At 55.8% G+C, this 26,939-nt stretch overlaps 10 protein-coding genes across 10 annotated transcripts; 5 read left to right on the top strand and 5 right to left on the bottom strand.

Annotated features, from left to right (window-relative positions):
- Positions 1–147: 147 nt before the first annotated feature.
- Positions 148–875, top strand: GMORB2_3017 (mitochondrial import inner membrane translocase subunit TIM22; the record flags this gene model as incomplete). Its single annotated transcript, XM_035464993.1, has 3 exons — positions 148–237; positions 348–443; positions 525–875. The coding sequence occupies 3 exons, from the start codon at positions 148–150 to the stop codon at positions 873–875; spliced, it is 537 nt and encodes a 178-aa protein (XP_035319231.1).
- Positions 876–1,399: 524 nt separating this feature from the next.
- On the bottom strand, positions 1,400–2,846 carry GMORB2_3016 (Glycosyl hydrolases family 16; the record flags this gene model as incomplete). Its single annotated transcript, XM_035464992.1, has 5 exons — positions 1,400–1,497; positions 1,602–2,271; positions 2,328–2,374; positions 2,437–2,490; positions 2,570–2,846. 5 exons carry the CDS (start codon positions 2,844–2,846, stop codon positions 1,400–1,402), a joined length of 1,146 nt encoding a protein of 381 aa, XP_035319230.1.
- A 2,674-nt stretch (positions 2,847–5,520) lies between these two features.
- On the top strand, positions 5,521–6,359 carry GMORB2_3015 (Acetyl esterase/lipase; the record flags this gene model as incomplete). The annotated part of the gene is made up of 2 exons (XM_035464991.1): positions 5,521–5,594; positions 5,663–6,359. 2 exons carry the CDS (start codon positions 5,521–5,523, stop codon positions 6,357–6,359), a joined length of 771 nt encoding a protein of 256 aa, XP_035319229.1.
- Positions 6,360–8,222: 1,863 nt separating this feature from the next.
- Positions 8,223–9,960, top strand: GMORB2_3014 (cathepsin A (carboxypeptidase C); the record flags this gene model as incomplete). The annotated part of the gene is made up of 2 exons (XM_035464990.1): positions 8,223–8,718; positions 8,792–9,960. 2 exons carry the CDS (start codon positions 8,223–8,225, stop codon positions 9,958–9,960), a joined length of 1,665 nt encoding a protein of 554 aa, XP_035319228.1.
- Positions 9,961–10,298: 338 nt separating this feature from the next.
- GMORB2_3013 (uncharacterized protein) lies at positions 10,299–10,886 on the bottom strand (the record flags this gene model as incomplete). The annotated part of the gene is made up of 1 exon (XM_035464989.1): positions 10,299–10,886. One exon carries the CDS (start codon positions 10,884–10,886, stop codon positions 10,299–10,301), a length of 588 nt encoding a protein of 195 aa, XP_035319227.1.
- A 3,520-nt stretch (positions 10,887–14,406) lies between these two features.
- GMORB2_3012 (Ankyrin repeat) lies at positions 14,407–17,166 on the top strand (the record flags this gene model as incomplete). Its single annotated transcript, XM_035464988.1, has 2 exons — positions 14,407–15,786; positions 15,835–17,166. 2 exons carry the CDS (start codon positions 14,407–14,409, stop codon positions 17,164–17,166), a joined length of 2,712 nt encoding a protein of 903 aa, XP_035319226.1.
- Positions 17,167–17,478: 312 nt separating this feature from the next.
- Positions 17,479–19,749, bottom strand: GMORB2_3011 (alpha-galactosidase; the record flags this gene model as incomplete). Its single annotated transcript, XM_035464987.1, has 1 exon — positions 17,479–19,749. One exon carries the CDS (start codon positions 19,747–19,749, stop codon positions 17,479–17,481), a length of 2,271 nt encoding a protein of 756 aa, XP_035319225.1.
- Positions 19,750–20,842: 1,093 nt separating this feature from the next.
- On the bottom strand, positions 20,843–22,757 carry GMORB2_3010 (SNW domain-containing protein 1; the record flags this gene model as incomplete). Its single annotated transcript, XM_035464986.1, has 2 exons — positions 20,843–21,019; positions 21,156–22,757. 2 exons carry the CDS (start codon positions 22,755–22,757, stop codon positions 20,843–20,845), a joined length of 1,779 nt encoding a protein of 592 aa, XP_035319224.1.
- A 508-nt stretch (positions 22,758–23,265) lies between these two features.
- GMORB2_3009 (to endosomal cargo receptor Erp3) lies at positions 23,266–24,147 on the bottom strand (the record flags this gene model as incomplete). The annotated part of the gene is made up of 4 exons (XM_035464985.1): positions 23,266–23,289; positions 23,348–23,614; positions 23,691–23,879; positions 23,995–24,147. The coding sequence occupies 4 exons, from the start codon at positions 24,145–24,147 to the stop codon at positions 23,266–23,268; spliced, it is 633 nt and encodes a 210-aa protein (XP_035319223.1).
- Positions 24,148–24,743: 596 nt separating this feature from the next.
- GMORB2_3008 (alkaline phosphatase D) lies at positions 24,744–26,836 on the top strand (the record flags this gene model as incomplete). The annotated part of the gene is made up of 3 exons (XM_035464984.1): positions 24,744–24,818; positions 24,998–26,571; positions 26,626–26,836. 3 exons carry the CDS (start codon positions 24,744–24,746, stop codon positions 26,834–26,836), a joined length of 1,860 nt encoding a protein of 619 aa, XP_035319222.1.
- Positions 26,837–26,939: the final 103 nt, after the last annotated feature.

Raw genomic sequence — 26,939 nt, 5'->3', positions numbered from 1 at the left:
AGGACTGAAATCACCGATCCTTCCCATTACGATCGGATCCCCTCACTCTCTTATACAACAACCGATCCGACAGACCGAACCTCCGTCCCAGGAATACACACGTACACATACACACACGCGCGCGCGCGCAACACGGAAAAAGACACCATGAACTTCCCCAACCCACTCGGCGGGGCCCTGGGCGGCTCCCCTCCCGCTCCCACGCCAGGCAGTCCCCAGGATCCGAATGTCAAAGCTGTACGTTCCCTTTTGTTTTTTGTTTCTTTGCCCTTCTCCCGCTCCCCGCTCTCCGATTCCGATATATCATGTGATACCATTCGCTAACATCCCTTCGATACATTCACTAGATCCAAGCAGCCATGGAATCCTGCATGGGCAAAGCCGTCATGTCGGGCGTCATGGGATTCGGCATGGGCGGTCTCTTTGGGCTATTCATGGCATCCGTACGTTCTTTCCTGTCCTTCCTTCTCCTTCCTCCTCTCCCTCTATCCCGTCCGTCAACCTCTCACCCTAACACACCGCAGATGAGCTACGATACACCCTTTGGCTCCCCCGTCCCCGGCGCAAATCAGACCCCCGTCTCCAGCCTCCCCCTCCGTCAGCAGCTCAAGGTCGGCTTCAAGGACATGGGCCAGCGGTCATACTCGACCGCCCGCAATTTCGGAAAGGTCGGAGCCCTGTTCTCCGGTATCGAGTGCGGCATAGAAGGCATGCGCGCTAAGAATGACATCGGAAACGGCGTCGCCGCCGGTTGCCTGACCGGCGGTATCCTCGCCAGGAATGCCGGGCCCCAGGCTGCCGCCGGCGGCTGTGTCGCTTTTGCCGCCTTCAGTGCTGCCATCGATGCGTACATGAGGCAGCCGCCTGATGAGTGATCGCGCTCTCCCACACACCGCCTGCGGTTGCCTGCCACCAAACAGCGAAAGAAATGAAAACGAAAGGGAAAAGGGGGGGAGGGAAGTGGAGAAGAGAGACGGAGGGATATTTTATGTTTGACAATATTTGGCGTCTGGCATATATACACGCATGCATTCTTGGGCATGGTATTGGCGTTACTTCAGGGAAACGAGGAGAATCTCCGCTTTGCTGTTCGACTGGCCTTGTATATTATATTTTTGTACCAATTCAGCAGGGAAGAAAGGGGGGGACAGGACTGATAGAGTATCATGAATCTTGTATAATAGTAAAAATCTACCCTATAGATCAACGGGACAACATTCTGTGCCCAAAACATCCAAACTAGGACACCCAAGACCTAAAAATCGTGTGCAACATGGTATAGACATGAATAACTTGTCCCTGCCACATTTTGTTTATATCGTTCCCGGTCACATAACGCCTTATAAGACAACTTAAAGGAACGGACAGTACAAGAAGAAGTGTGAAGAGAGTGGGGGGGTTAGGAAGCCTTGTAGACCTGGAAAGTTCCAAACTCCCAGTAGGCATCAGTAAAGGCGTCAGGGTTGTTGGCGACCCAGTCGCTGCAGTTGCTGGAGCCTAAAGAGAGGAGATTACAGTCAGCATCTTCTGCCGATTCGGCGGGGTGAATAGGAAGGAAGAAAGAGAGCGTGGGAGAAGAAAAAGGAGGAGAAGAAACTTACATCCAGAGCTGTCCCAGGAGCTATAGACGAGATCACCGCAGAGGTCAATGTTGGCAACAATCGAGTTGTTCCTGAAGTGGTTGCCAATGTTGCAGTCAGTGCTAGGAAAGTCGGCAGTGGCGGTGCCCCAAGTATCGGGCTTAGGGTTCTTGGATGTGATGTCAGAGGGAATGGAGCCGCGAGCAAACTGCCACATGCGGATGCCAGCATCGCGCCATTCGAGAGCCATAACAGCACCGCCAGCCTTGTTAAGAGCCGGGCCGTACGAGTCGTCATCGTCAACGACACCGCAGCCGGCGTTGTCATTCTTGGCCTGGTCGCAGTTCTTGTACTTGACAGAGCCCGACTGCTTGCGGCGGACGTCCATGCTGCAGTCAGACGACGTGTGCAGAGTCATCTGGTTGCCGTCAGTACCCTGGTTGATGGACTCGACCACGTCAATCTCGCCATTGTCAGGCCAGTTGCTGGGGTCCGTCAGCCAGAGGGCGGGCCATGTGCCGCAGCCATAGGGTGTGTGCTTGACGTCGAAGATGAAGAGACCGTCATCGTACGTGTTGCGCGATGTGATGCGAACCGAAAAGCGTCCGGTCGAAGCGTCGGGGTTGTCGGTGGGGCCCACCGATGTATCGACACGCAGAACAGCAGAGGTGGACGAAGCATATGTGAGGTTCTACATTTGTCAGCTCCCTGAAGAGGGCGTCGGTTCTTGGGAACGGCTTCACTTACAAGGGATGTGGCCTGGGACTCCGGGACGTAGTGGACAAAGCCGCTGGCTGATGGCATGCGTCAGTTGGGGAGGGTATTGAGCTTAGTGGGAGGAAGTGGTCTATCTTACTGGGGTCGTATCCGGTAAAGTAGTCGAAGTTGTCAAAGAAATTCTCGCCCTCAACTGCAATGATCAGCAACTTATGGATTAGAAGAGGGGTTGGCCTGAAAAGGCGATGAGGATGGGAAGTAGAATGACGTACAGGTATCCTTCAATGAGTAGCTGAGCTCTGTGTAGTTTGGATAGGCATCCTTTTTGGACTGTGTAACACCGACGGCAACGGCAATTACGATGACGATAACAACGATGGCAGCAACACCAGCCCAGACCTTTTTGGGCCAGTAGCGGGCGTTCCACCAAGGCTTGGTAGTCTGTACCCTGGAGACGCCAGCGGCTCCGTGGCGAACGGGATCTGGAGAGTCATGGATGGGAGTGAATGAGGAGGGGTTACCTCCGGGTTTTGGTTCATAGAAGGCCATGTTGTGCGTGTGCGCGTGCGTGTGCGTGTGTGTGTGTTCTTGATGCGACTGGTGCAATAACTGACGAGAGAAGATGGCGAGAAGATGGAAAGAGAGAGAGACCAGAGGGATGCAGTGATAGTAGTAGTACTGCTACTCGTGGTGAGTGAATGTGGGCGGTTAGAGAGCAGTCGCAGGTTTGTAACGAGGGAAGGCACGGCCGGCAACGGCGTGGGGTTTACATGTAAAGCGGGAAAGAGCCAAAACGAGAGAAGCGGAAGGTGCGACGCTGGACTGAAGGGCAACTCTTCTTGTCTCGGACAAAGAAAGAAGTGTATCGATGAGAGAGAAACGAGACGGGGGAAGGGGGAGACGGGAAAAAGGGATTAATATCGACAGCTCTCTCCTGTTCCTCCTCCCCTCCTTCTCTACTCGTTATTAGTGCCTTATCGGTAACTATTGCCGGTGCGATCAGCAAGAGACAAACGAAAGATACGGGTCGTACTACTTGCTACAACTGTTCCGTTACCATACGGAGCAGGAGAACGAGGCGCAGGGCCCTGCAAGGTCAACGTACGCAGTAATGATTGCACTTGGAGGGTCGGAACCCGGTGGACCATTCATGATGTGCTCACTGGCTTATTCCCAGACGGAATGGATCTTCCGATCTCCCATCACCTAATAATACCACCTACTACTCCGTTCTCGTACTGCTAACGTTGCTCTGCCGCCGCTTGTCCAGAGGGGGGGGCGGCCTCCCGTTCTAGCAAAGCGAAAGTGTGGCCGCGTCATCGACTCTCTTTCTCTTTCCTCTGCTTCTCTTTTTTTTTCACCCTTTTTTTTTCCACTTCAACCAACTCATTTCTCGCCCTTCCCGGGCACACAAGATCTAGAACTATCGGCGCTTAAGTCTCTACAGCTTGGCAGGGACCCAGTAGAGGGGCAAGTACTACGCGGCCTCTAGCAAGCCTCGTCATCGTTCGGTCTTTGGAAATGGGGGTATGGGTCCTGAATTTTAAACAGTTGCTTAATTCTTATCATGAGCCTTAAATTCTCATAATCAACCCCATCCTTTCTTTTTTTTTTCGCGCAAATACTCGTACGACTACCAGTTGGTGATGCCGCTCTGCTGTAAGCATTCTCCGTTACCAGGCCAGTAGATTTCTGCATTGCGTCACTTCCCGTGGGGCTCTGCCGTGTGCTATTATTAGTAGTTGGTGCTCTTACCCTGCAGCTATCGTGGCCGTGGAATTGCCAAATAGCCGGGTAGCAAACTCATATGCATAAGTAGAATCAGCATGGAGATGAGGGGTTCGTTTGAATATATCTATATTATCAAGTTTTCTGATAGCTCTTCGAGATGATTTAACAAGATGTATGTTAGTTTTGCTTCCACATAGTTTGTTCGTCTCTTTCCATGACCCTCTTATAAAGATCAAAGGTGTCCGAATAGATAACTGCACGCGAATAAAAACAAATAACGCATCATCAAGAGCAGCTCTCTGCTAAGTAAGCGAAAGTCACATAAAACCATCCATCCAATGTCCAGAAGCGGACCATGGAACCATGCCCTTTCCCGAACGCCCGGGTCGGCAAAATGCCAAGCCTCCGCCTGTGACACGGAGCGGGTCCCGGCCTCGGCCCCGCCAACCTCGGGGGGAGGGGAGTAAAATGTTCAGCTATGAGAGGCATGAACAGTAACATCTTGTTGGCCAGTCAATCTGAAGGCTGCCTGGTAAATCTTCGTGTCTGGAGCCGTCATGTCATTGATTCCTTCCGGCCAGACCTGTAATCATATGCAGCCAGTGTCTTCTTCGACCTCGGTCCAGCCGCTTCGGCTAACCGTTTCAAAAGTTAAAGATAAAGGAACTTTATAAGGAAAAACGAAAAGAGAGAGAGAGAGAGAGAATACATCATGGCAGAGTGGTGTTTTTCCTTTAAAAAAAGACTGTCCACGTGTGTTGTCGAAGGCGCAAGCCACCTTGTTCTTAGGAACACGGGCAGCAATCCAACACATGGCCTCATGGAGCTGAACAGGATAGGATTTGCTCTGACCACACCGTGGCCAGCTGAACAGGAAGCATCCAGTAACAGCTAGCTGTACAATCAGAGGAAACGCCGACCACCCAGCTTCGATATCAAACAGCTCTACGTTACAATGTATGTGGACTCGACCAACCATTTCGCCCCGGCACTAACCCCGCAGCCGTTCCGTGCCCGAGTTATCCTGCACTCCATCCCATGACCAACTCTGTCATTCTTGGCATTGTCGTCTTCGGCTCGATTTAGCGCAAGCATTGTCAATAACACGAGGGTATGTCCGTCCCGTTCATTCCGGTCTTTGACTTTTTATTGCTATTTCTTTCATCTACCCCGCGTAACGGATCTTGAATCTGCTTTGCGGGGGGGAGGGGGGGGGGGGGGCGAGACCAGACGTTGAGAATGATTCTGCACCCCACCGCTATTAGGGAGACTCGGTATCGTGCTTTGTATTAGTCTATGCACATGGGTCTTGTCACGTCCAGCTCAGCTAATGAACCTACCTGTGATGTCTCAGACACGAGAGTAGAGACCATATCTGCCAGCCTTATAAGAAGGGGGTGATCGTCGTGCCCACCCTTTTTTTGAAATCTTGCATAACAATCGTGAGCTTCATCTGTTGCCCCTCCTACCAATCCCCCCTCCCCCTCCCATCATGAGACTCATCATAGCAACAGCCGTTTACTTTGCCATGGCGGCATCTGGTCTCTCTCGCCAGAAAAGGGTGGAGTAGGTAACATGTACACATACGTATGAACACGCGCGCGCACCTGGCTGACAAAAAGACATCTGCAAAGCCTAAGCCCAGACCAGCTCACCTTCCGTCCAGCCTCCCGACCAAACGGCATAGGCATCCTCGTCATCCCCGGCGGCGGCTACGAGACCGTCTCCCTCGACTTCGAGGGCGCCAACACTACGGCCTATCTCAACGAGCGCGGCTACGACGCCTGGGTCCTGGACTACTCCGTCGCCACCACGGCCTCGACACCCCTGTACCCTGCGCCCATGGACCAGGCCCTCGAGGCTGTGGCTGCCATCCGTGACCAGGACCGCGGCGCTGCACTCTCCAAGCTGGGCATCTGGGGCTACTCTGCCGGCGGGCACCTGGCCGCCATGACCGTCACCAATCCGGACGCCGCTCTGGACTTTGGTATCCTGGCTTACCCCGTCATCACGATGGACCCGGCGCACGCGCACATGGGCTCGCGGGACAACCTCATCGGCACGGACCCTTCACCCGACCTGCAGGCCGCCACGTCGGCTGAGAACACCGTCACTGGCTCTACCCCGCCGATATTCCTGTTCCACACATCAGATGACGCCACCGTAGACGTGGAGAATACCCTGCTCTTTTCCAACGCCATGGCTGCCAAGGGGAGGCTGTTCCAGACCCTGATACTGCCTAGTGGCCAGCATGGACTAGGCCTCGCGCTTAACGATCCCGTGCGAAATTGGACGCCCGAGCTGGAGCGATGGATGAAGTATTCTATCTAAGAATATCCTGTCGCATCGCGGGCGGGGATGCGTTAGTCTTGCATAGACTTCTATTTTTCTGGAGAATATATTAATATATATATATATATATATATATATATATATGCTCTAGTTTGTGTTGGCATGTACCCTCTCATTTGCTCATCAACATACTCATGTCTCTCGTCAGGATGGTTGGAACATGAGACGCCAACGAGGACGTCAACCTAACATACCCCACGTCCTTTCACGAGGCTTTTCTGGGCGTTATCAGCCAGCACATATGCGAGAAACGTGAGCTGTTCAGCTTCATCTTCCTGAGTGATTGTCCGGTAGAGCAGGATCAGAGCAAGACCTTGTTCCTGACCGGTTCTGCAAGGAAGACATGGGCACGTTCACCACTTTGCCTTTTCCTCTCTCTTCTCAATACCTCGGGTGGTACTCTGGTAGTGAAAAAGTTGAAAAACATTGACTCATACAATATGGCACCATCGCAGGGGAAGTTCGAAATCGAATCAACTAATCTTGACAGCATAGCGGCGCTTGGTCAAGGAATATGGTAAGACGTGGAGGCGCCCTGACGCTGTCGACGTTGTCCTGGACGAAAAACCCTCCTCCGGTGAGACCTCGGGGCCAGGACGGCCCCGCTGTGCGGTCGCTATACTCGCGTTGTGGGTGTCGAGCCCACTAGTAGACTCCCATTTTCTCATAGAGAGAGAGAGGCTTTCAAGTTCCTAGCTTAGCTGCTAGGGGTGCTGGGGAAAGGAAAGGAAAAAGGGGGGGAGGGACAGAGTAGGGAGTGGGTGGGCGCACGTTTCATGCTCAATCCGCGTGCACGAGACGGCTTGATGTATAATAAATGCATGGTGGACAATGGCAGGAAGCTTTCATAAGGGTAAAAAAAAAAAAAAATAATAATCAAAGACAAGGCTAAAGGAGGTTGAAAGAGGAAGAAAGGATTCAGCAAAAAACAAAAACAAAACAAAAAAGAACCGATTGAATCGGTTGACGGGTCTCTCCCGCCGGGAATTGAACCCGGGTCTCGAGCGTGACAAGCTCGCATACTGACCACTATACTACGGAAGATGTTTGGCTGTGGACAACCAACGTAGTAGGCTTAGTTGGAAACCAGGAGCACACTCTAAGCATTATAAGGTGTAGACCTCTAACTGTACGTTGGCTTTACCTAACCATTTAGATCCGCACAAAGGCCGATGTTGGCCTTTGTGCAACACGCATTGGGCTTTTACGGGAAGAATGTGCTCTGTGGCGGTCGGCATCCTTCACCGCTGAAGGATGCACACGCGTCCAAATGTGCCTGGTACCTGTCGACAGCAGTTACGAGTACGACATAATAATGAGTGACAGAGGGTATTAGTAGAGAGTACGACACATGACTCGTAAATCCGAGTTGGAACCTGCATGCGGCATGCACCAACAGTCTTCGGGAGTACATACCAACAGGGTCTTGAGACTTCTAGGCCATCTGTGACGCATACCAGGCCACAAAGGTGCCACAAAGGTGCCCGAGGCTCATACGATAAGATACTGATTACAGTGGATGATACAGAGAGCACGACGGGGAGTACGTGCGGGGACCAATGAAATCTCATGGAATGGTGGGTCGAGTGCGGTCTCCGCGGGTGTCTAGGCAACCTGGCTCTGCAGCATGCATGACGTCCTTCTGAAGCCGCTGAAAGCGCCCGCTGAGCGACGAGGGCCTGAAGGTGTGCCTGAGACAAGCTGCCTGCTTATCATGGGAGCTGGCTGCTGAGTTCTAACCTTGACTCTTCCATCATCATCACACAACAGCCGCTTTCCAGACCGGCATTTCCATCCATTTCCTCAAAATTCATCCCTTCATCCATCGAAGGCATCGCCACCATGCGGCTGTCATCGTCCATTCTCACTCTTGGTGCTGCATCCGCCGCCCTGGGACTCCAGGACCAGAAAGTGCTCGGCGGCTCTGGAAACCCCATCCTTGATTCCCTTCCTGCTGCCGAGGGTTGGGCTGAGTCCCTTGAGCGCCTGCTCGGCAAGGCCAGTGCCGATGCCGCCGGTGCTTGGGAGGACATTTCCACTCTGATGCCTGATGCCGTCGCTGATGCCGTCGAGATCCTCAAGAAGCAAGCCATGGGCACCACGCCTAAGCCAGCCAGCCGCCGCCCTGACAGCGAATGGGAACATGTCGTCAAGGGTGCGGAGGTCAAGAAGATGGGCACCAACGGCATCGAGGGCTCTCAGCGCATGGTTGGTGGAAAGCTCGAGAACTACAACCTCCGTGCTAAGTCTGTCGACCCCTCGGTTCTTGGCGTCGACGACGTTAAGCAGTACAGTGGTTACCTCGATGATGAGGAGGAGGACAAGCATCTCTTCTACTGTAAGACGCACCCCGCCTCGGTGATCAAACTCTTTAATCATCTCTCCTTCTCTTCTTTACTGACTCCACTCAGGGTTCTTCGAGTCCCGCAACGACCCCAAGAACGACCCCGTCGTGCTCTGGCTAAACGGTGGCCCTGGCTGCTCTTCCCTCACCGGTCTCTTCCTTGAGCTCGGTCCCTCTTTCGTCAACAAGAAGATTGGCCTCGACAGGAACCCCAGTGCCTGGAACAACAACGCTTCCGTCATCTTCCTCGATCAGCCCGTCAATGTCGGCTATTCCTACAGCGGTAGCAGCGTCAGCGACACTGTTGCTGCCGGAAAGGACGTCTACGCCCTCCTCACTCTCTTCTTCCACCAGTTCCCCGAGTACGCTAAGCAGGACTTCCACATCGCTGGCGAATCGTACGCTGGTCACTACATCCCCGTCTTTACCTCGGAGATTCTCTCGCACAAGGAGCGCAACATCAACCTCAAGAGCATCTTGATTGGTAACGGCATCACCGACCCCTACACCCAGTACGCCTACTACCGCCCCATGGCTTGCGGTGAGGGTGGCCACGAGGCTGTGCTGAGTGAGAGCGAGTGCCAGAGCATGGACAACGCCCTCCCCCGCTGCCAGTCCCTCATCAACAGCTGTTACAGCTCCGGTAGCGCCTGGTCTTGCGTTCCCGCCACCATCTACTGCAACAACGCCATGATCGGCCCGTATCAGCGCACTGGCCGCAACGTCTACGACATCCGTGGCCCCTGCGAGGATGAGTCGAACCTCTGCTACCCCGGCGTCGGCTGGACCTCTGACTTCCTGAACAAGGAGTCTGTCCGCAAGGCTGTCGGCGCCGAGGTTGACAGCTACGACAGCTGCAACTTTGACATTAACCGCAACTTTGTCTTTGCCGGTGACTGGATGAAGCCCTACCACGAGCTTGTCCCCAAGATCCTTGAGGAGATCCCTGTCCTCATCTACGCCGGCGACGTCGACTACATCTGCAACTGGCTCGGAAACGAGGCCTGGACCAACGAGCTCGAGTGGTCGGGTCACCAGGCCTACTCCAAGGCCAAGTCCGAGGACCTCGTCATCTCGACGGAGAGCGAGTCCAAGGCCAAGTCGTACGGCCAGGTCAAGTCGAGCGGTAACCTGACCTTCATGCGCATCTTCCAGGCCGGCCACATGGTGCCCATGGACCAGCCCAAGTCGTCGATCGACTTTGTTAACCGCTGGTTGGGCGGCGAGTGGTTCTAGACAGGTTCAGCGACAGCTGATTATCTGGGAGACGCCATGAAAGCGTGAGAGGGGACGAGGCTAGAGCGGTGGACTAGAATGACTTGATACGATATTCGCGGAGGATGTCGGTCAGCTTTTGTTTTGGGACTTGTTATTTATTTTCCGTAAACGGAAATGGCATACGTTTAGTTTTTAACTGATTTCCATCTTTGACAATGATACATGCAGTCAGCTGTAAGCGAAGTGTCATATTTTCTCTATAATAACGTCTCGCTCAGGTTTTCATCGAGTGGTACATTCATGCCACGTTATACACGTGATGATGCCCGATATGCAGCTTAAGCTGTTGGCATTACTCAAGCGGTGAACGTCTTGGTCACGGCGGTGACGGCGCAGATCCAAGCACCAGTGTCTGTGGTGAGTGTCCTGACGAGGTTGACACGAAGCCATCGGTTGAGATGGTCGATATTGGACAGCCCCCCCCCACCAGCAGCATCCTTCTGCGCCGCATCCTCGACAGGGACCTCGACGCCGCCACCTTCATTCTCCGATATGCTCTTTATAGGGTAAGCCACAGCGGGCACGAACAGGAGATGTCCGACGGCCAGGCTTGCGGCGCCGACGTACCATCCCAGGCTGCCTTTGGACCGCAGAAGCGGTCCGAAGTGGTGTACGGCGCCGAGGGACGACCACGTGGTGACGGCGAGGAAGGTGACGACCCGACCGAGGCCGCGGCGGAAGAAGCGTCGGAAGTAGGGAGGGAGGAGGGCGTTGGTGCCGGCGTGGGGTTCGGGGCCCGCGGTGACGGGCTCAGCGATTGTCGGGTGCGCCAGGAGCGAGAGGAAGAGGTGTTGGTCCCAGGCGAAGAGGAGGCTTGCCGTCGAAGACACAAGGGGGGCAACAAGGAGGAGGGGCCTTGCGGCCGAGAAGGAGGGGGGTGACATGGTTGCTGGGGTTCGGAATCTTGTGCTCGTATCGATCAATATATCGAGGCTATTGAGCTGATAGTCGAGCGATTCAGTCTGAGGGCCATCTTGTTCGATTTCTTTGATTCCCAAGACAACAAGCCATTGCTTGTCCTCTGTGATCTCACGTCATCATGGCTGTGACGTGCGGGGAAGGAGTCGGATGTATATATATAAGGCAGCAAAAGCAATATTGAGCATTCGATCTTTTCAACATTGACAGAAAACGGATGATCTACAAAAAGCAAAAAAAAAAAAAAAAGTTAAAAAAAAGCAAAGAATAAAATAAAACAAAACCGAGGTAAAATGACATATGATCGGAGAATCTAATTGCTTTTTCCTACGTAACCTTGGCGGGAATGTGGCAATCGGACCAGGCATTGTGCGCGGTACACGAGTAACCCCGTAGGTCGTATTATGCCGCACACAAGCTCGCAAAGCAAAGGAGATGGTCAGACGGTTAATCCATCACCAAAAGAAAGTCACACTGCAGGGTGTGTTACACCCGTCCGTCCCCGGACAGAAAATACATCCTCACGTGATAACCCCTGCTTGTCCTCCGTTGGGGGGGGGGGGGGGGTTTGTACGGCAGCCTCTGGAGGGGGAGACCATGTAAGATGGCTGAATGTTGTCATCGTACGGGGTTTGCACTTCGTGACGGGACACAGCAGACTTGCTCAAGCAATAACTATAGATATTATACGTTGCGCTACCGAGTACCACGTCATGAGTAGATAGCTCGAATCTTCGTACTCGCAATCTGTACGGAGTAGATATGCTGAGATTGCGTTCGCCAAAAGAGTACGGATATCAAATGAACCGGTAGTTTAAGCTGGGGTTATCTCGGGGTCAAGACTCAGACTCAGCCCGGCTCAGCCTCCGGCAAGAGACGCTGCAAAAACGATGGGGTTGATGGGGTTCATCCTCTTCGACAGACAAACAGATACTCGTTCAACAACCGGCACCCCGGTGAACGGGGTCATATGATGATGTGCGCAAAGCTCAAAGGTAGACAAATCATGGACCTCACGGGGGAAAAACACCGCCGCTACTTAGCATCATCATACATGCACTATGTATTCACCCCCTCTCCCCCCTCTATATAGCAGTCTCTGCAAGAGCAAGGACGCTGACTACCGGGCAAGGGCCAGCAGGGGAGGAGGACAGGCAAGCATATCAGTTTGTCACGTTATAGTAGTAGGAGGTAATAGCAGGCGTGCGTGTCTTGTATCTGTGTATCTGTAGCGTCCTCCATGGGTATATATCCATGGTATAGGTACTTGCAGGATGCCGGCATGGGAGGGAGGAGTGTCGTATAGGTACCTGCTCCGGGTCACTGTCCAATGTCGTGACTTATCTTGACACAATTCCTGAGTAGGGCCATGACCCATCAGGTATCGTTGTCGGCCCACCTCTACGTGGAGTGATGGGTTATTAACGAGAGATTGAACCCTCGTATTCTCCGTACGCCGAGTACAGGTACAGCCTACAGGTAGGGGACAGGTGAGATATTACTGCGGAGAACGGAGTAATACTTGTAGTTATGCCGGTAAACCACGTGCGAGTTGAGGACGGCATTTCGGGGGTCTGCATCACCATTGTTCTGGACCTTGTAAGCGTCTGTATCGGTCTGCATTAGTGTAGTGGTAATCTCTATCAAACCACGAGTACTCCGCAGTTTCTTCCGTAGTGTCCGTTCGGCCCCTTTTCCTAGAAGGATGATGGCGTCTTTTTTAATTTTCATTATTATTATCTTTCTCTTAACCGAGGTCGACGGCTGTTGTGATACGAGTAGAGAAAGCGAGCGAGCAGCGATGGCGGAGAAGACTCTCCCGACGGCTTCCACCGACACTTTCTTCGTAAGCTGTGCCAGAAGAGAGCCAGAGATATTAGTTAGTACATACAGGAGCAAGGCAAGAAGAGGAGGAGGAGAAAGAAGGAAGACTACCTGTAATCTGTAATCCGTACTATCCCAACGGACTAGTGGGTAACTCGATAACATCAATGGCCCAACGGAACAAGGCCAAATCTCAATAGTCTAGCCGTATTGGAGGGAGGATGTCGACTAGTCATGCAGCCCCCGTATTTGGTGGATCTCTTGTGGGATAGTCCTGACAGTTACGACTAGACTCTACTCATAGTATCTCAGGCTACAGGCTCGGCGGACAGCCGCGCTCGCAAGGTCAACCACGTTGAAGAGATTCATCTCTTATCCTCCCCTGCTTGGCATTCCTGGCACCAGGCTCAGCCAAGCTATGCTCATACAAGTACGGAGCACGGAGTATCCGTACTCTTGGCCGGTCGCCTCTCCCCGGTCCCTGGTCCGGGCTCGACTGGGGGGGAGGGGGGGGGGGTTGCTACTCGTACTGGTGAAACGGCGCCAGCACTCTTGCTGCTTGCATGCCAATGCCTGGCGGCCATAGTCTGTTTTGACACCATGCGAGTTATCGCCTAGCTCAGTCGATAATCCTAGACGCCGGATCTCTCCGCCGAGCTTGCGAAGATGGAGCAGATACGACGTCCATAACGCTAAGAGCGGTTACCCAGGCTCTTGCATATAGTAATACGGAGCATTAGCTGTGCGCACACGCGCGCACCACTGTCCGAATGTGCGGAATTCAAGCGACTCGTGCATGTACACGCACATATTATAGCCTATAACAGGTAGTTAGCCACCAGCTGAGTGAAGCTATTGGCAATTCTTCAACGCCGTTATCTCCGTACCGTCCACTTCTTGGCTGTTGCACGTTTGGGGGCAGCAAGGTCCGGGAGGCGTCAAGGATGGACCCCAGCCCCGATCAGGTTACGAGTAATACGTCGTAATAGTATTCTTCATCAGAACGTTGTAGGCTATCGTAGACTATTGGCATGCTCCGCGAGTCCAGACGATACGATCTATCGACGATCTCGTACCTGTTACTCGCACTCCGCAACTCTCGAGGTTACCGAGTACGAGTAGTGATAGTACGATATGATGTTACGATTGTAATAAGTAGTATGACGAAATTCGCAGAACGCTCGGGTCTTAGCCTTGAGGGGTGAGGGGGGGGGGATTTTTCTTCACACCCATGCATGCATGGCATATGCATGGATGTATCCTAGGACATGATGAGGACCTATCCATATTCGACGCCGTTTATTATATCATGTCAGTACTTGTATAGTAGTTAGGACAGAAATCCACTTGAAACTAGTAGGTATCTCCTGGATCCATCCTCGCCGTCCTTGTCGTCCCCCCCCCACCCCCCCCTTCAAATCTCACCAGCAGAGAGCAGAAAATCTCGATTTTTTTTTTATATAGAGAAAGCAGGCAAGCTGTTCTCCTCTTTCAGATCTGAACTCGCCCTTTGCGACCTTGCTTGTTCTCTTTTCGGACACGCTTCTCAGACGAGTTTCTTCCAAGACCAGCGTCTTCCAAGCTGAAGAACTCCAGCGAGTGAGTGAAACGCACAAGCGTCCAGCCGCTTTCTTGATCGCATCGTACAGGTACAGGTCGACCATGGCCTCTTCAGCCAAGTACCAGGGGCAATGCCTCGACCTATGCACGAGAACGACGGAGTTTGGCGACAAGATCGCCGTCCACCTCCTCGAGTACCTGACGTCCGTCACCCATTCGCACCTGCACGGCGGCACCGACATTCTCGCACATGAGTTCCTCTCGACATGCCACGTCCTCCTGTCGATCCAGGCCGGCCTGGAGGAGTGCACGCGCACCAAGCAGTTCTTCCCGCATGAGCTGCTGGCCGAGATGGAGAAGAAGTTCCGCCTCTGCCAGGCCGACTTCAACGTTCTCGACCAGATGCTCCTCCGCGCCCTCGATGGCGAGCGCAAGCACAGCACCATGAGCAAGATGAAGAGGGGGCTCAGCAAGCTCTTCGGCGACATGGACTTCCACAAGATGTCGCACTCCCTCGAGGTCAACAGGAATAGCCTCCAGGTCAGCTCCCTCATGTTCCAGTGGAGCCTGGGCGAGGACAAGGTCCAGAGCGGCACAGGCATCGGCCTGACCGGTCTCCAGGCCGCCCTGGACAGGCTCGACTCCAAGAAGACCAGCTCCGCCTCCGGATCACGATCCGTCGTCAACGTCCCGCCCCCGTCCTTCCCCAACCCTGCGCCGCCCAACCGCCAGCTCACCCACGAGGCTCCTCACACTCCCTCACACGAGCAGCCCTCGCTCCCGCCCCTGCCCTGGATGGCCGAGGGCTCCTCCCTCATGAGCCGGAGCAACGGTGCCGCCCACCCAGACGAGAGCAACACCATGAGCGAAGCTCGCCGCTGGACCGCCACCAGCCCCAGCTCCGTCGACGAACGCCAGAGCCAGACTGGTAAGTCCGGGGGCCACCCCTACGCCAGTGCCCTCGATGAGGCCCTGTCGCAACACTCGGGCGGCGGATCCAACTCGGACGAGACCATCCTGGAGGAGATGGCAGGTCTCGACCTCGGCAGCACGGCCAAGGGCGTCGTCCACCTCAAGGCCAGCCCCGCCTCGGTCCCCCGGTGGACGCCCCGATGCAGCAGCCCCGGCAGCGGCGACGGAGCCGGCCTCAAGGGCGCTCTCATCTCCGCCGTCCGCGCCGGCAACCACAAGCTGGTCGAGCAGCTCCTCGACCGGGGTGTGTCGCCCAACACGGGGCCCGAGATCAACTCTCTCATCGACGCCATCCGCGGACAGCACGCGCAGTGCGTTCGTCTGCTTCTTCGCTTCGGCGCCGACCCCAACGACCGCGACCATGACGGCATGACACCTCTGCTCGCCGCTGTCGAGAAGGGCTTCCTCCCCGGCGCGGCCATGCTGGCCAAGTACGGTGCCGATCCTAACATGAAGGCCGGCCACGACGAGCAGGAATCGGCCACCGTCCTGGCTGCCGGGAGCAACAATGTCTCCATCACGCACCTTCTCCTCATGTACGGCGGCGACGTCGACCAGCTCAGCGCCGAGGGCGAGACGCTCCTCACCATCGCCATCAACAAGAAGACCCCCCCTCACCTGATCGAGATGCTGCTGCACTACGGCGCGGACCCCAACGCCAAGACCAGCGAGGGCAAGACGGCCCTCTTCGAGGCCATCACCTGCAATCGCCCCGACATAGTCACCTGCCTCCTCGACAACGGCGCGGACCCCAACCTCCCCGGACCGAAGCACTTGCTGTGGCCGGCCACGTACCGCGCCCCCTGCCTCAAGATCCTCCTGGAGCGTGGCGCGGACTCCCGCAAGGCCCCCGGCATCATGGAGCTGGCCACCAGCGTCAACAACATCGAGTCAATCCGCGTGCTGCTCAAGGCCAACGTCGACCCCAACGCCAAGAAAGACGGCGTGTACACGCCCCTCTGCACGTCCATCCGCGATAACCGCCCCGACATCCTCCGCCTGCTGCTGAGCAACGGCGCCGACCCCAACGTGCCGGCCAGCGAGTATCCCGCCTTCAAGTGCATCACCCACAACCGGCTGCGCTTCCTTCCCGAACTAGTCAAGGCAGGGGCCGACCTCAACAACCCCAAGGGCATCGTCGAGACGGCCGTGGCCTGCAACAACATGGAGGCGCTGGAGTGGCTCCTGAACCAGGGCATGGACCCCAACGAGCGCTGCCCCAAGGGCCGCTCGCCCCTGACCACGGCCATCCGCGACAAGAGGCTCGACATGATCGACCTCCTCATCTCGCGCGGCGCCGACCCCAACAAGCGCGGCGAGGACTGGCCCATCTTCATGGCGGTGCACACCCCCTCCATCCTGCGTCGCATCCTGCACGTCCTGTCCGAGCCCCGCGCCTTCAAGGGCGTCGTGGAGCGCGCCGTCGTCGCCAACCAGCTCGAGTCGGTCAAGATGCTGCTGGCTGCCGGCGTCTCTGTCGAGGATAAGAACGGCGGCGTCTTCTCGCCCCTCACCAGCGCCATCCGCGAAGACCACCGCGAGATCGTCGAGTACCTGCTAGACCCCAACGGCGGGAACGCCGACGTCAACGCCCCCGGAGAGCACCTGCCCATCGTCAAGGCCCTGCGCAGGTATCACGGCGAGGACACGGCCATCCTCGAGATGCTGCTCGCGCACGGCGCCGACCCCAACAAGATGTACCGTGGGTGGAACGCCATGTTCCAGGCTGTCGAGCTCGGCGATCTCGACGTGCTCAAGATCGTCCTCGAGAAAGGCGGCGGCATAGACCTCGAGGCCAGGGAGGAGATGGGCCAGACCGTCGTCGAGATGGCCGAGTCGCGTGGCTGGGATGACGCTGTCCAGCTGCTCAACGAGCACATCAAGCAGTAAATGCAAACAAGAACAAGAACAAGAACAAAAACAAAACAAAAACAACCCCCCCCCCCCCTAAGAAAACGAAAACAAAAAACCGGAACCCTGAACCGGACTGATATTAATTAAAAGGGAAAAAAAGGTTATAATCATTATATTACTCAAGGAGGCTTCTGATAAGTTAGTTGTACTTGGTGGACGGAAGTTGATGTTACAAGACATGGATGATTAAAGACGGTCAAGGACTTTGAATATACCCACTTTCTTTTGTTATCAAATTCACACTATACCATCTTACTATTGTCTTCATTCATACGCGCCTCCCCGAGATTATACCTTGTTCAGAACGACAACCCTACTGTCGTAGTCCCCCTCAAAGGCAAACTGCAGGCCAACATTCATGAGCGTCCTGCCCCAGTAAGTGGCATTCTTGCCGTACTCATCACCGCCAAACACGTCCAGGCGGTAGCGTGTCGAGGGGTCCAATCCCTGAAGACTGAAGACGGCTCGGCCAGCCATGTTGACGACGCCCTGCGTCTGGAACGCGTAGAGGACTGCTGACTCTTGGTTCTCGGCCACGTACACGGCGCCGGGCCACTTGGACTGCTCAGGCAGTCGCAGGCGGTACACGTCACCCTCGAGAACGAGGGGGCGGATGCGCTCAGCCAGGGCAATCAGCCCCGGAACCTTGGACCTCTCCTCCTCGCTCATCTCCGCCGGGTCGAGCTCGAGGCCAAAGCTGGCACCCATGAGGGCGACGTGGCCCCTGAACTCCATGGGGATCACGCGGGCGGTGTTTCCGTTGGGCACGGCGCTGACGTGGGCGGCCATGGCGGCGGGCGGGTAGGCCAGGGAGGTACCGAACTGGATGGCTAGGCGGTCGAGGGCGTCGGTGTTGTCAGAGGTCCAGGTTTGCGGGAAGTAGCGCAGCATGCCCGGATCGAAGCGGCCGCCGCCCGAGGCGCAGCCCTCCCAGAGGATGTCGGGAAAGCGATCGACGAGCTCGCCCAGCACGCGGTACAGACCAAGCATGTAGCGGTGGTACGTCTCCGAGTCGGGAATCTCGTGCATGCCGCGGTTGTTGTCCCACTTGATGTATGAGATGCCGGTGCTGTTGCGCAGGATCCCGGAGACGGTCTCGATGATGAAGTCCTGCACCTCGACGAGGCCGACGTTGAGCACCAGCTGGTTGCGTACTTCGGTACGCGGATAGTCACCCGCGTGGAGAGCCCAGTCCGGGTGCTCGTGATACAGGGTCGAGTTGCGATTCACCATCTCGGGCTCTACCCAGAGGCCGAACTTGAGCTTCTGACCATCGCGATCCGCCACGTCCAAGCTGTTGACGTAGTCGACTACGGGGGTCAGACCATCGGGGAAGCGCTCCGGGTTCGGGACCCAGTCGCCCAGTCCGGCATTGTCGGCGAGACGGGGGTACTCGTCGCCGAACCAGCCGTCGTCCAGAACGAGCATGCTCACGCCAAGGTCCGCGGTCTCCCTGGCCAGCCTCTCGACCCTGGTCTGGTTGAAGTCGAAGCCGATTCCCTCCCAGCTGTTGAGAAGGATGGGGCGCGTAGCCTTGGCCCACCGAGGTCGGATGAGGTTGCGGTTCATCAGCCGGTGCAGTTTGCGAGACATGCCACCCACGCCCTGGTCCGAGTAGACGACTACGCACTCTGGCGAAGTGAAGGTTTCGCCGGGGGCCAGCTTCCACGACAGCTGGGATGGGTTCAGGCCCAGCATGGCCCGGGTGAAGCCGTGCGAGCTCTTCTCCACCTCGACCGAGAAGGAGCCCGTGTAGATGAGGGAGAAACCCCAAGCCTCGCCATGGGACTCGGTCGCGTCGGCGGAGACGACTGCGAGGAACGGGTTGTGCAGGTGGGACGAGTAGCCGGTGCTGCTCCCGAACGCCTGAATGCCATAGTCGACAGGTCTGCGCCTGCGCTGGGCCTCGCGTGCCCACTCGCCGTGCAGGTTGATCATGTCGAGCTCCTCGTATGGAAGGTCGACGCTCAGACTGGCCAGCTTTTCGATGGTCACGTTGCCGTCGCCGCTGTTGGTGATGTTGACGCTGCGCGCTACGGCGTCGTGCTTGGGGAAGATGGAGTACGACAGAGCAGCCTGGACGCCGCTGAGCTTGTCCTCCAAGTTCACCACCAGCGTCGTCGCATCGTCCTCGCCGCCCCAAGTTGAGGGGAGCCCCGCCAATTCGGGCTTTCCCTTGATGATGTCGTGAGACTTGTACCGTAGCGCGCTCACGGGGGTGCCTTCGCCTTGGCGGATCTGCACCGCAGGAGTGCGGTAGTCGCCGCGCCCGGAGTCGGGGAACTCGCGGCGCTCACGGCCCGTGATTTCAGTCCACCCGTGGACCTCGGCAAGGGGAGGGAAGCTGATCATCTCGGTGGCTGCTCCGCCAAAGTGATCGGAGATCAGATCGCCGTCATCGTCGCTGACGTGGAAGCGGTACGAGACGCCGTCCCCATTGAGGGCGAAGGATTTCCCATCAACTTGGATGCCGGTGGACTCTTGACTTTGAGCAACCGCGAGGGCCGGTAGGAAGGCCGCAACGCCTAAGAGGCCTCTGGATCGGACGCTAATAATCATCTCGGGCGAGGCAGATTGGGAGTAGATGGCGGATGAGCCCGGGGAGATATCGAACCCAGACGAGGCCCTCACGACATTTATATAGCTCTGGCTGCCTGCAAGCAGCACAAGTACGTCGGCGCCGGAGCCCTGATTGTTGCCGATACCTCCGCCCCCGTAGCCATGACAATGCTGTCAACTATACGCAAGAAGACTAGCACCCAATCCTCTTGAAGGTAGAGATCGGCACAACCCCATAAAGAGGGGGGAATGGAGCTACAACGTACGTTATTGTGCGGGTCGTTGTTCGTCGGGTGACTGCTGCGGCCACCGTGCGGGGAAAAATCGCCATGGACCATCGACAGGAAAGTCCCTCTCAACTCGAGATCCTTCAATTGAACAGTCTGAGTCGTCAATCGTTCTCGTGCACCACCGGACGTTGGATGCATCCATTCCAACAAGCGTACCGAGTTCTGTCTCATCAATCTCGACAACGTGGGACGCAACCTACAGGTACATGTGAAGATGCAGTCGACAGGATCTATCAATGTTTCTAGTAATATCGGGGAAAAGAGGGTAGTCGTGCATCTCAACCTTGACCCCGCCCAACTCGCCGAATGCTTCGTTTCTATAGAGTGCCGATGCCAAGTAAAGCCCGAGAAGTAGGCCAACTCTTGTTGATCTATTGCTTGGCATTACGTAGAACCCCTGGACTACCGGGTTTGAGTACCTAGACTCGAAGTACCTGCACCCCGTACGTGTCGTGTCGTTGGATCATGAGGCCATCGGATCATCGCCTGTTTTGCTGGAGCTCGGTCTTGTTTCTGTCGTCGGCACAAGCTTGAGTATCTGCGTCATGGCAGTGATTGCCAAGCAGCAGCCAGAACAGGCATACACAAAAAAACATCTACTCTTTAAAAAAAAAAAACCGCATAGTGCGATGCTCCGATAAACAAGCAGGGCCATGGTTGGTGGGTCTACAGCTCAGAGATGGTGGAAGGGAGTGACAGCTGCGTCGGCAGCGACATTCAGATTAGAAGATTTTGATGGAAAAAATTTAAAAAAAAAATTGTACAACGTATGTAATGCCCTGCTTCATGTAACTGACATCTCTTTAATCGTCGTCCTCGCCCTCGACGCGAGCCCGCTTCGTATTTCTGCTGCTGCTTCCCTCATCCTGCAGGCCGTACCCTCGCTTAGACGACGTCGACTGCTCCACCTCGGAGAGGAACTTGTCGACGTTGAAAGGGTCTGGGGCATCCTTTTCAAACTGGACGGGTCCTTCGCGGGCCTGTTACACCGATACCCTCCGTTAGCATTGCACGTTTGGAGATGTCGTAGTATCATCTTTCACGCTCGAGAAAGACAAAAGAGGGAGGAAAGAAAAAGAAAAGTACATAAAGGAAAAAAAGAAGAAAAAAACCGACCTCGACTTCACCAGCTCCCTTGAATGTACCCTTTCCTAGAGCCTCACCGAACCGGCTCGACTTTTGAATCTTGGCCATCTCCTTGTCTCCAGCCTCCGGGTCGTCATCATCGTCAACGTTGGCTCTGGGCCGGTAGATGCTGCTGATGGCCTCTTGGGCGGCAAAAAGGGGCTTGTCGTAGGGGTTGTCCTCGTTGATGCCGCTATCGAAGCCGCTGGTCTGGTTGAACAGGCGCGAGTCGTACATTGTCTCCTTGGACTGGGTGGGCTTGGCCAGTCCCAGGGCCACCTTCTCGGAGATGTCACGGTTCTGCTCGCGGGCCATGACCTGCATGCGCCGCTCGGCGCCCATGCGGTTCTGGCGCAGCTTCCTCTCCTCCTCGCGCAGTCTCTCCTTGCGCGCCTTTTCACGCTCGCGGATCGCCTTGTCCTCCTCGTCTTCGCTGCCGGATCCAGAGTAGCTGCTGTAGCTGCCCGATCGGGAACGCGACCTCCGAGTGTCGTCGTCGCGTGAGTCCCTGGAGCCTGCCGAGTCCCGGCGTTTGCGTATCGCTTCGGAACGCTCCGCACGAGCCTGCTGGGCCAGGTTGCGTAGGTTGTCCTCCTTCTGCATCTTCTCCTTCTCGGCCAGGCGTTGCTGCATCTTGGCCCTCTGCTGCACCTCCTCGCGCGCATGGCGCTCCGCCATCTTGATAGCCTCCGTGACCTGGGCGTGCTTGTCGTTGATGACCACGTCCTGGAGACCGCGCCCGTCGGCCGCCAACCGCTTGTCCAGCGGCACGGTGAATCCCTTGGGGTTCTTCCAGTTGGACACCGGGGGCGGGATCTTCCACGCCTCTTGGTCCTCAGCTGTGAGCTTGCGGGGCGGCGAGTGCATGACAGGCGGCGGAGGCGACGGCGGTCCGCGGGGTATCTTCTTGTGCTTGAACTTGGGGGGCTCCAACGGGTCCCTTTGCCGCTCGACAATCTTCATGATTCGGTCCTGCTTCTTCGAGTTGTCGCCCATCTGATTCGCCGGGGTGTATCGCACAAACGTGGCGTCTTTTCGGTTGCCCGTGTTGACATTCTTGGGCTTCTGCGCAGCCACGGCGCCGCTGATGAGCTTGGCCAGGGCATCTCGCGTCTTGTCCGTCGTCGCCGCGACGGCCTCCTTGTCCGGTCGCGAGAGGTCTATTTCGCCCGCATCGGCCCGCTGCCTGAGGGGGATGAGTTCCTTGAAAGAGGTATGCACAATACGGCCCTCGGTGTGGCCCTGCCTGGCGATGGCATCGTATTTCACCTTGCCTTCTGCGTCAACCTGCACAGCCAACGCGTTGCTCTTCGTCTCGCCCTTCTTGCCCATACCGAGCGGGTACTGGGCCACAGGGACCTCGGGAAAGGCGCCTCCATCGCCAAAGTCTTCTTGTCCTCTCGGACGCCATCCTGATCGTTGGCCGTATGGCGGCGGGCCCGAACGCTTCAGAACGACCTGCGTCTCATCGAGTTGTCCAGCGCCGACGATGCGCGGCCCCCGCTGCTGCGCGTGACGTGGCACCTGCTCCTCCTCGCCCGTGTACTTGGGCTTCGGCAGCGCAGCCTGCAGTGATGAGGCTATCGATGCCATTGTGGTGTCGAAGGAGGGAGGGGGAACTTATTGTTTTGGTGGTTGAGAGGAAAGGTTTGGCGTGATGAGGACAATGGCGAGTTGGGAATTTCATCTTACGTGAGCCACTGTGGCTTAGCGCCGCAGCGACACTAGCCACATTTTCATAGACACATCTGCGCAAAACATACATGATCGTGTTGGAGCTCTACTCTCTACTAGCTTCAACAAATATAACACCAATAACAACAAATCATCACAGGAGAAACAAAATGATGCGGATTTACGTATACGTTCACAATTTTCCTCTTCGCCCAACTCTGCGAGATGCAAGCGAATGATACCGTGCTTGCGACATATGATGATACACCCTCGCTTGACCCGGCGCCTCACGTCCAAAAACCCATACAGCATGTCCGGAAAAGTAGCCTCTCTCTTGGGGAGCCCGCGCCTCATAAAACAAACAAAAAAAACCCATAACCATTGCATGAAATGCTTCGTTACCCTCCTTTTTATTTGACGCCGTTTTTTAAACGTAACCCTTGCGCGCACCCTATAATGGTTGTCAGTTGCTGAGTTTGTGAGGGTAGCCGGGAGGTGGGATCACAAACCTGGAAGAAGAACCTGACGACAAACACCTGGAGAGCCCCCATGCAGACAATTAAGAGGATCTGGATAATGCTAAAGTTGATAATGCGCTTCTCGGTACTTTGGACGGTGCTGTAGTTGCGGTTCTCGCGCGTGCGAAAGTGCTTCTGGTTTCGCGAGATGGTAGAGACTTGGCCTGAAATCTTGAAGATGGATTCCTCGAGGACTGACGTCTGCTCGGGTGAGGTGCCTTGCTTGGAGGGAAGCTGGGCACGCGACTCGTTCTCGACCTATGTGGCGCACCTGTTAGTCGACGATGCTCCCTGGCTTCTTCTATCCTGTTCACCTGGTGTTGGCGCGTCGTACCGAAATCTCAAAGTCGACAAACTTGTCAGAAAAGGTGCTCATCCCGTTGTTGAAGCAGAACGAGTAGATTCCGAGCTTTTGAGCTGTGAAGACAAAGTCACCCTGACGCTCCTTTTCACCTTCCAGGATGACCTTGTTGCCGGGACCCTCGACAGTGTAGTCAACATCGAACGATCCACCGCTTTGCACCTATAACAGTATATGCTCGAGTCAGCCAGAAAAGAACAGCAGAAGCGTTCCCTGATGAATGTCTGTGGGTGTGCATTCGTGGTCGGTAGGTGATGTTCACGGTGGTGCGACGTACGGCAAAGTAGAATGCCACCTTCTCGTTGTCCTTCTTGGTCTCGGCGTAGAAGCAGGCCTTCTCGTGCGCCTGGAGGTTGTAGGTCAGTGCCGTGGCAGCGACATTGGTAACGAAGAGGGCGATGAGCCCAAGCGTCAGCGTCAGCAGTCTCATCGTGGCGGGTGATGGAGGTTGTCGCGTGTGCTCGGTGTGGTGTATTATGAATCGTCGACTCTCGTCCGACAAGTTGATCCCAGCTCATGGGCAACAAGGGGGTTAGTGCCACGACGCAGCAGCAGCAGCAGCAGCAGCAGCAGCAGCAGCAAGCCTATGACGGGGCGGAATTATAGCAACGCCGACACCGAAAATAAATTTGAATCAGTAGCAGAAAGCTACTAGCCACACATCAGTCACCAGCCGCAACGGTGGCCTCAACATCATAATGCAATTAAACGAACTGTGGCGTCACGAACTGCCTGTGGCGTAGTGGTCAATGCCTGCTTACGCACTCTAATACCCATGTCCCCTAGTGGTGACCTCATCCTATGTTAAGCTCCGTCTCCTTCTCTCCTGATTTCCTGCTTCAACCCCCTATGCTCTTCTAACTAGAGCGACGTAAACGAAGAGTAATATGACATGAAGTGTGCTGGCTACACCTGTCCCTGATCTTTTCACTACTCTCGTTTCATACCCTTTCTTTTCAAAAGTCTTAGCCTTACCACTTTTCCCTTCTTGGTCTGTGTTCACATTCATTAAACAACTTGCTCACCATGGCCGTCCAACGGATCCTAGCCAGGGTTTCATCAACGACTCTAAGATTCGCAGCCATCATCTTCTTCAGACTGGTACGTCGATTCCTAGATTAGACCAAGGTTTCATATCGCTCTCTCACTGACTCTATGTCGGTTTACAGTTCCCTGTATGTCCTTTGGATCAGCCGCGCCCGTCGGGACCGTCGAAGCCATCGAGTATCCACGCCAGAAACCCCCCTTGCCTAACTAACCATGATTTTCTCTCCTACTAGGCCATCCTTCCAACAGTTGTCTTTGCATGCTTCGCCGCATACGTCCCATCCTTTATCGCCGCCTACTACGCCGTGCCGACTCTCGAGGTCCGCAACGATACAATCACCGTCACCGTTGAAGAGACGGTTAGCCCTTCGTCCAACGGAGGCTCGGCTGTCGTCACCGATGATGTCAAGATAGAGGAGGATGTCGTCCTGAGCGAGAAGGACACCAAGCCTTGGAAGATTATCCTCTGGGGCTCCCCCGGCGTCAGGCATTTCTGGTCGTCTGCCTTGACCTTTTCCATCAACCTTGCGCTCGTCCTCCTGACTGCCGACGCCCTCTATCGTGGCAGGTGGCTATACCCCGCCGACGACCTATCGTTCGTCCGTCTCGGCTACACCTCACACAACGAGGCCAGGTTCCTCATCCGTGAGCCCGACCAGGCCGCCATGCCCGTCAGCATCGAGATCCACATCAAGGACCCGCACCCGCCGTTTGACAACACCCTTTGGCACACTGCGGGTGTTGTCCACTCTACCACCGACGAGACCGACTTTACCGCAACCATGACGGTGCCTCTTATCCACTCCCAGCAGCGCGTCTACGAGTGGCGGACATCCAACAACCACTCAGGCGAGTTCCTGTCGCCCCCCAAGCCAGGCCAGATGCCAGAGTACCACGATGGCAAGTACACGTTCCTGTCGACGTCGTGTATCCTGCCTCGCTTCCCCTACAACCCTCTAGATCACGCCCTCGCCATCCCAGGTCTGCGCCCCCTGGCCGCAAAGCTCCCCGATCTAGGCGCGCAATTCATGCTCTTCCTCGGCGACTTCATCTACATCGATGTGCCCCAGCGCTTCGGCAAGTCTGTGGAGGAGTATCGGATGAAGTACCGCCAGGTGTACGCCTCGCCTGACTGGGCTCCCGTGGCACAGAACCTGAGCTGGATCCATGTACTCGACGACCACGAGATCTCCAACGACTGGTCCGGCGGCAACGAAGCCAGCCTGTACAAGGCCGCCGTTGAACCCTTCAACATCTACCAGGGAAATCTGAATCCTCCTGCAGCTATCAAGGCTGGGTCTTCCAGTGCCCGCCGCCAGGACGCCACGTGGTTCGAGTTCGCCCAGGGCCCCGCCAGCTTCTTCCTCATGGACACGCGCAGCTACCGGTCCGACAATGACGTCCCATCCGACGACTCGGACAAGACGATGCTCGGTCAGGACCAGCTCGAAGACTTCCTCGCGTGGCTCGCCCGTCCTATGCCCCGCGGGATCAAGTGGAAGTTTGTCGCATCGTCCGTCCCCTTCACCAAGAATTGGCCCATCAACGTCGAGGACACATGGGGCGGTTTCCTCGGCGAGCGCAGCAGGATCCTTGAAGCCATGTGGGACACTGGCGCCCAGGGCACCCCCGTCGTCATCCTGTCTGGAGACCGTCACGAGTTTGCCGCCACCAAGTTCCCTCCCCCTCCAGACTCCCGCTGGCCTCAGTCCGCCGCCGCCTACGAGTTTTCTACCAGTCCTCTGGACCAGTTCTCCGGCCTCTTTGATACGTACAGGCAGACGGATGATGAGGATATCAAGCTCGGGTAGGTTCATGTCTCAACTCTACGGGCAAGGAAACGTTACTTACCGCATGCCAGGTACATTCCCACCGGAACCTCCAAGTTCGGCGCCTTCACCATCGAAGATGTCGACGGCCAGAGCCAGCTGCACTACCGCCTCTTCATCGACGGCGAGGAGCGCTGGTCCATGGACATTGTGCCCCCTCCCCCACCCCCTCCCGTTTGGCAGGTGCAGGGCGAGAACACTCTGTCTTCTCTGTGGTCTAAGATCAGGCAGGTGTACGAGTAGTCTCAAGTTCAAGAACTCTCGGGCCATTATTGTGAAGAAGCCTCTGGAGTTATAGGCGTAAGGAGAAGAAAAACCAACCCCACCTCGAAGCGCATCCATCTTG

This window comes from Geosmithia morbida, assembly GCF_012550715.1.
Source record: "Geosmithia morbida isolate 1262 chromosome Unknown scaffold_15, whole genome shotgun sequence".
NCBI lineage: Eukaryota > Fungi > Ascomycota > Sordariomycetes > Hypocreales > Bionectriaceae > Geosmithia > Geosmithia morbida.
Note: the sequence above shows the minus strand (reverse complement) of the source record. Positions and strands in the feature narration are given on the sequence as shown.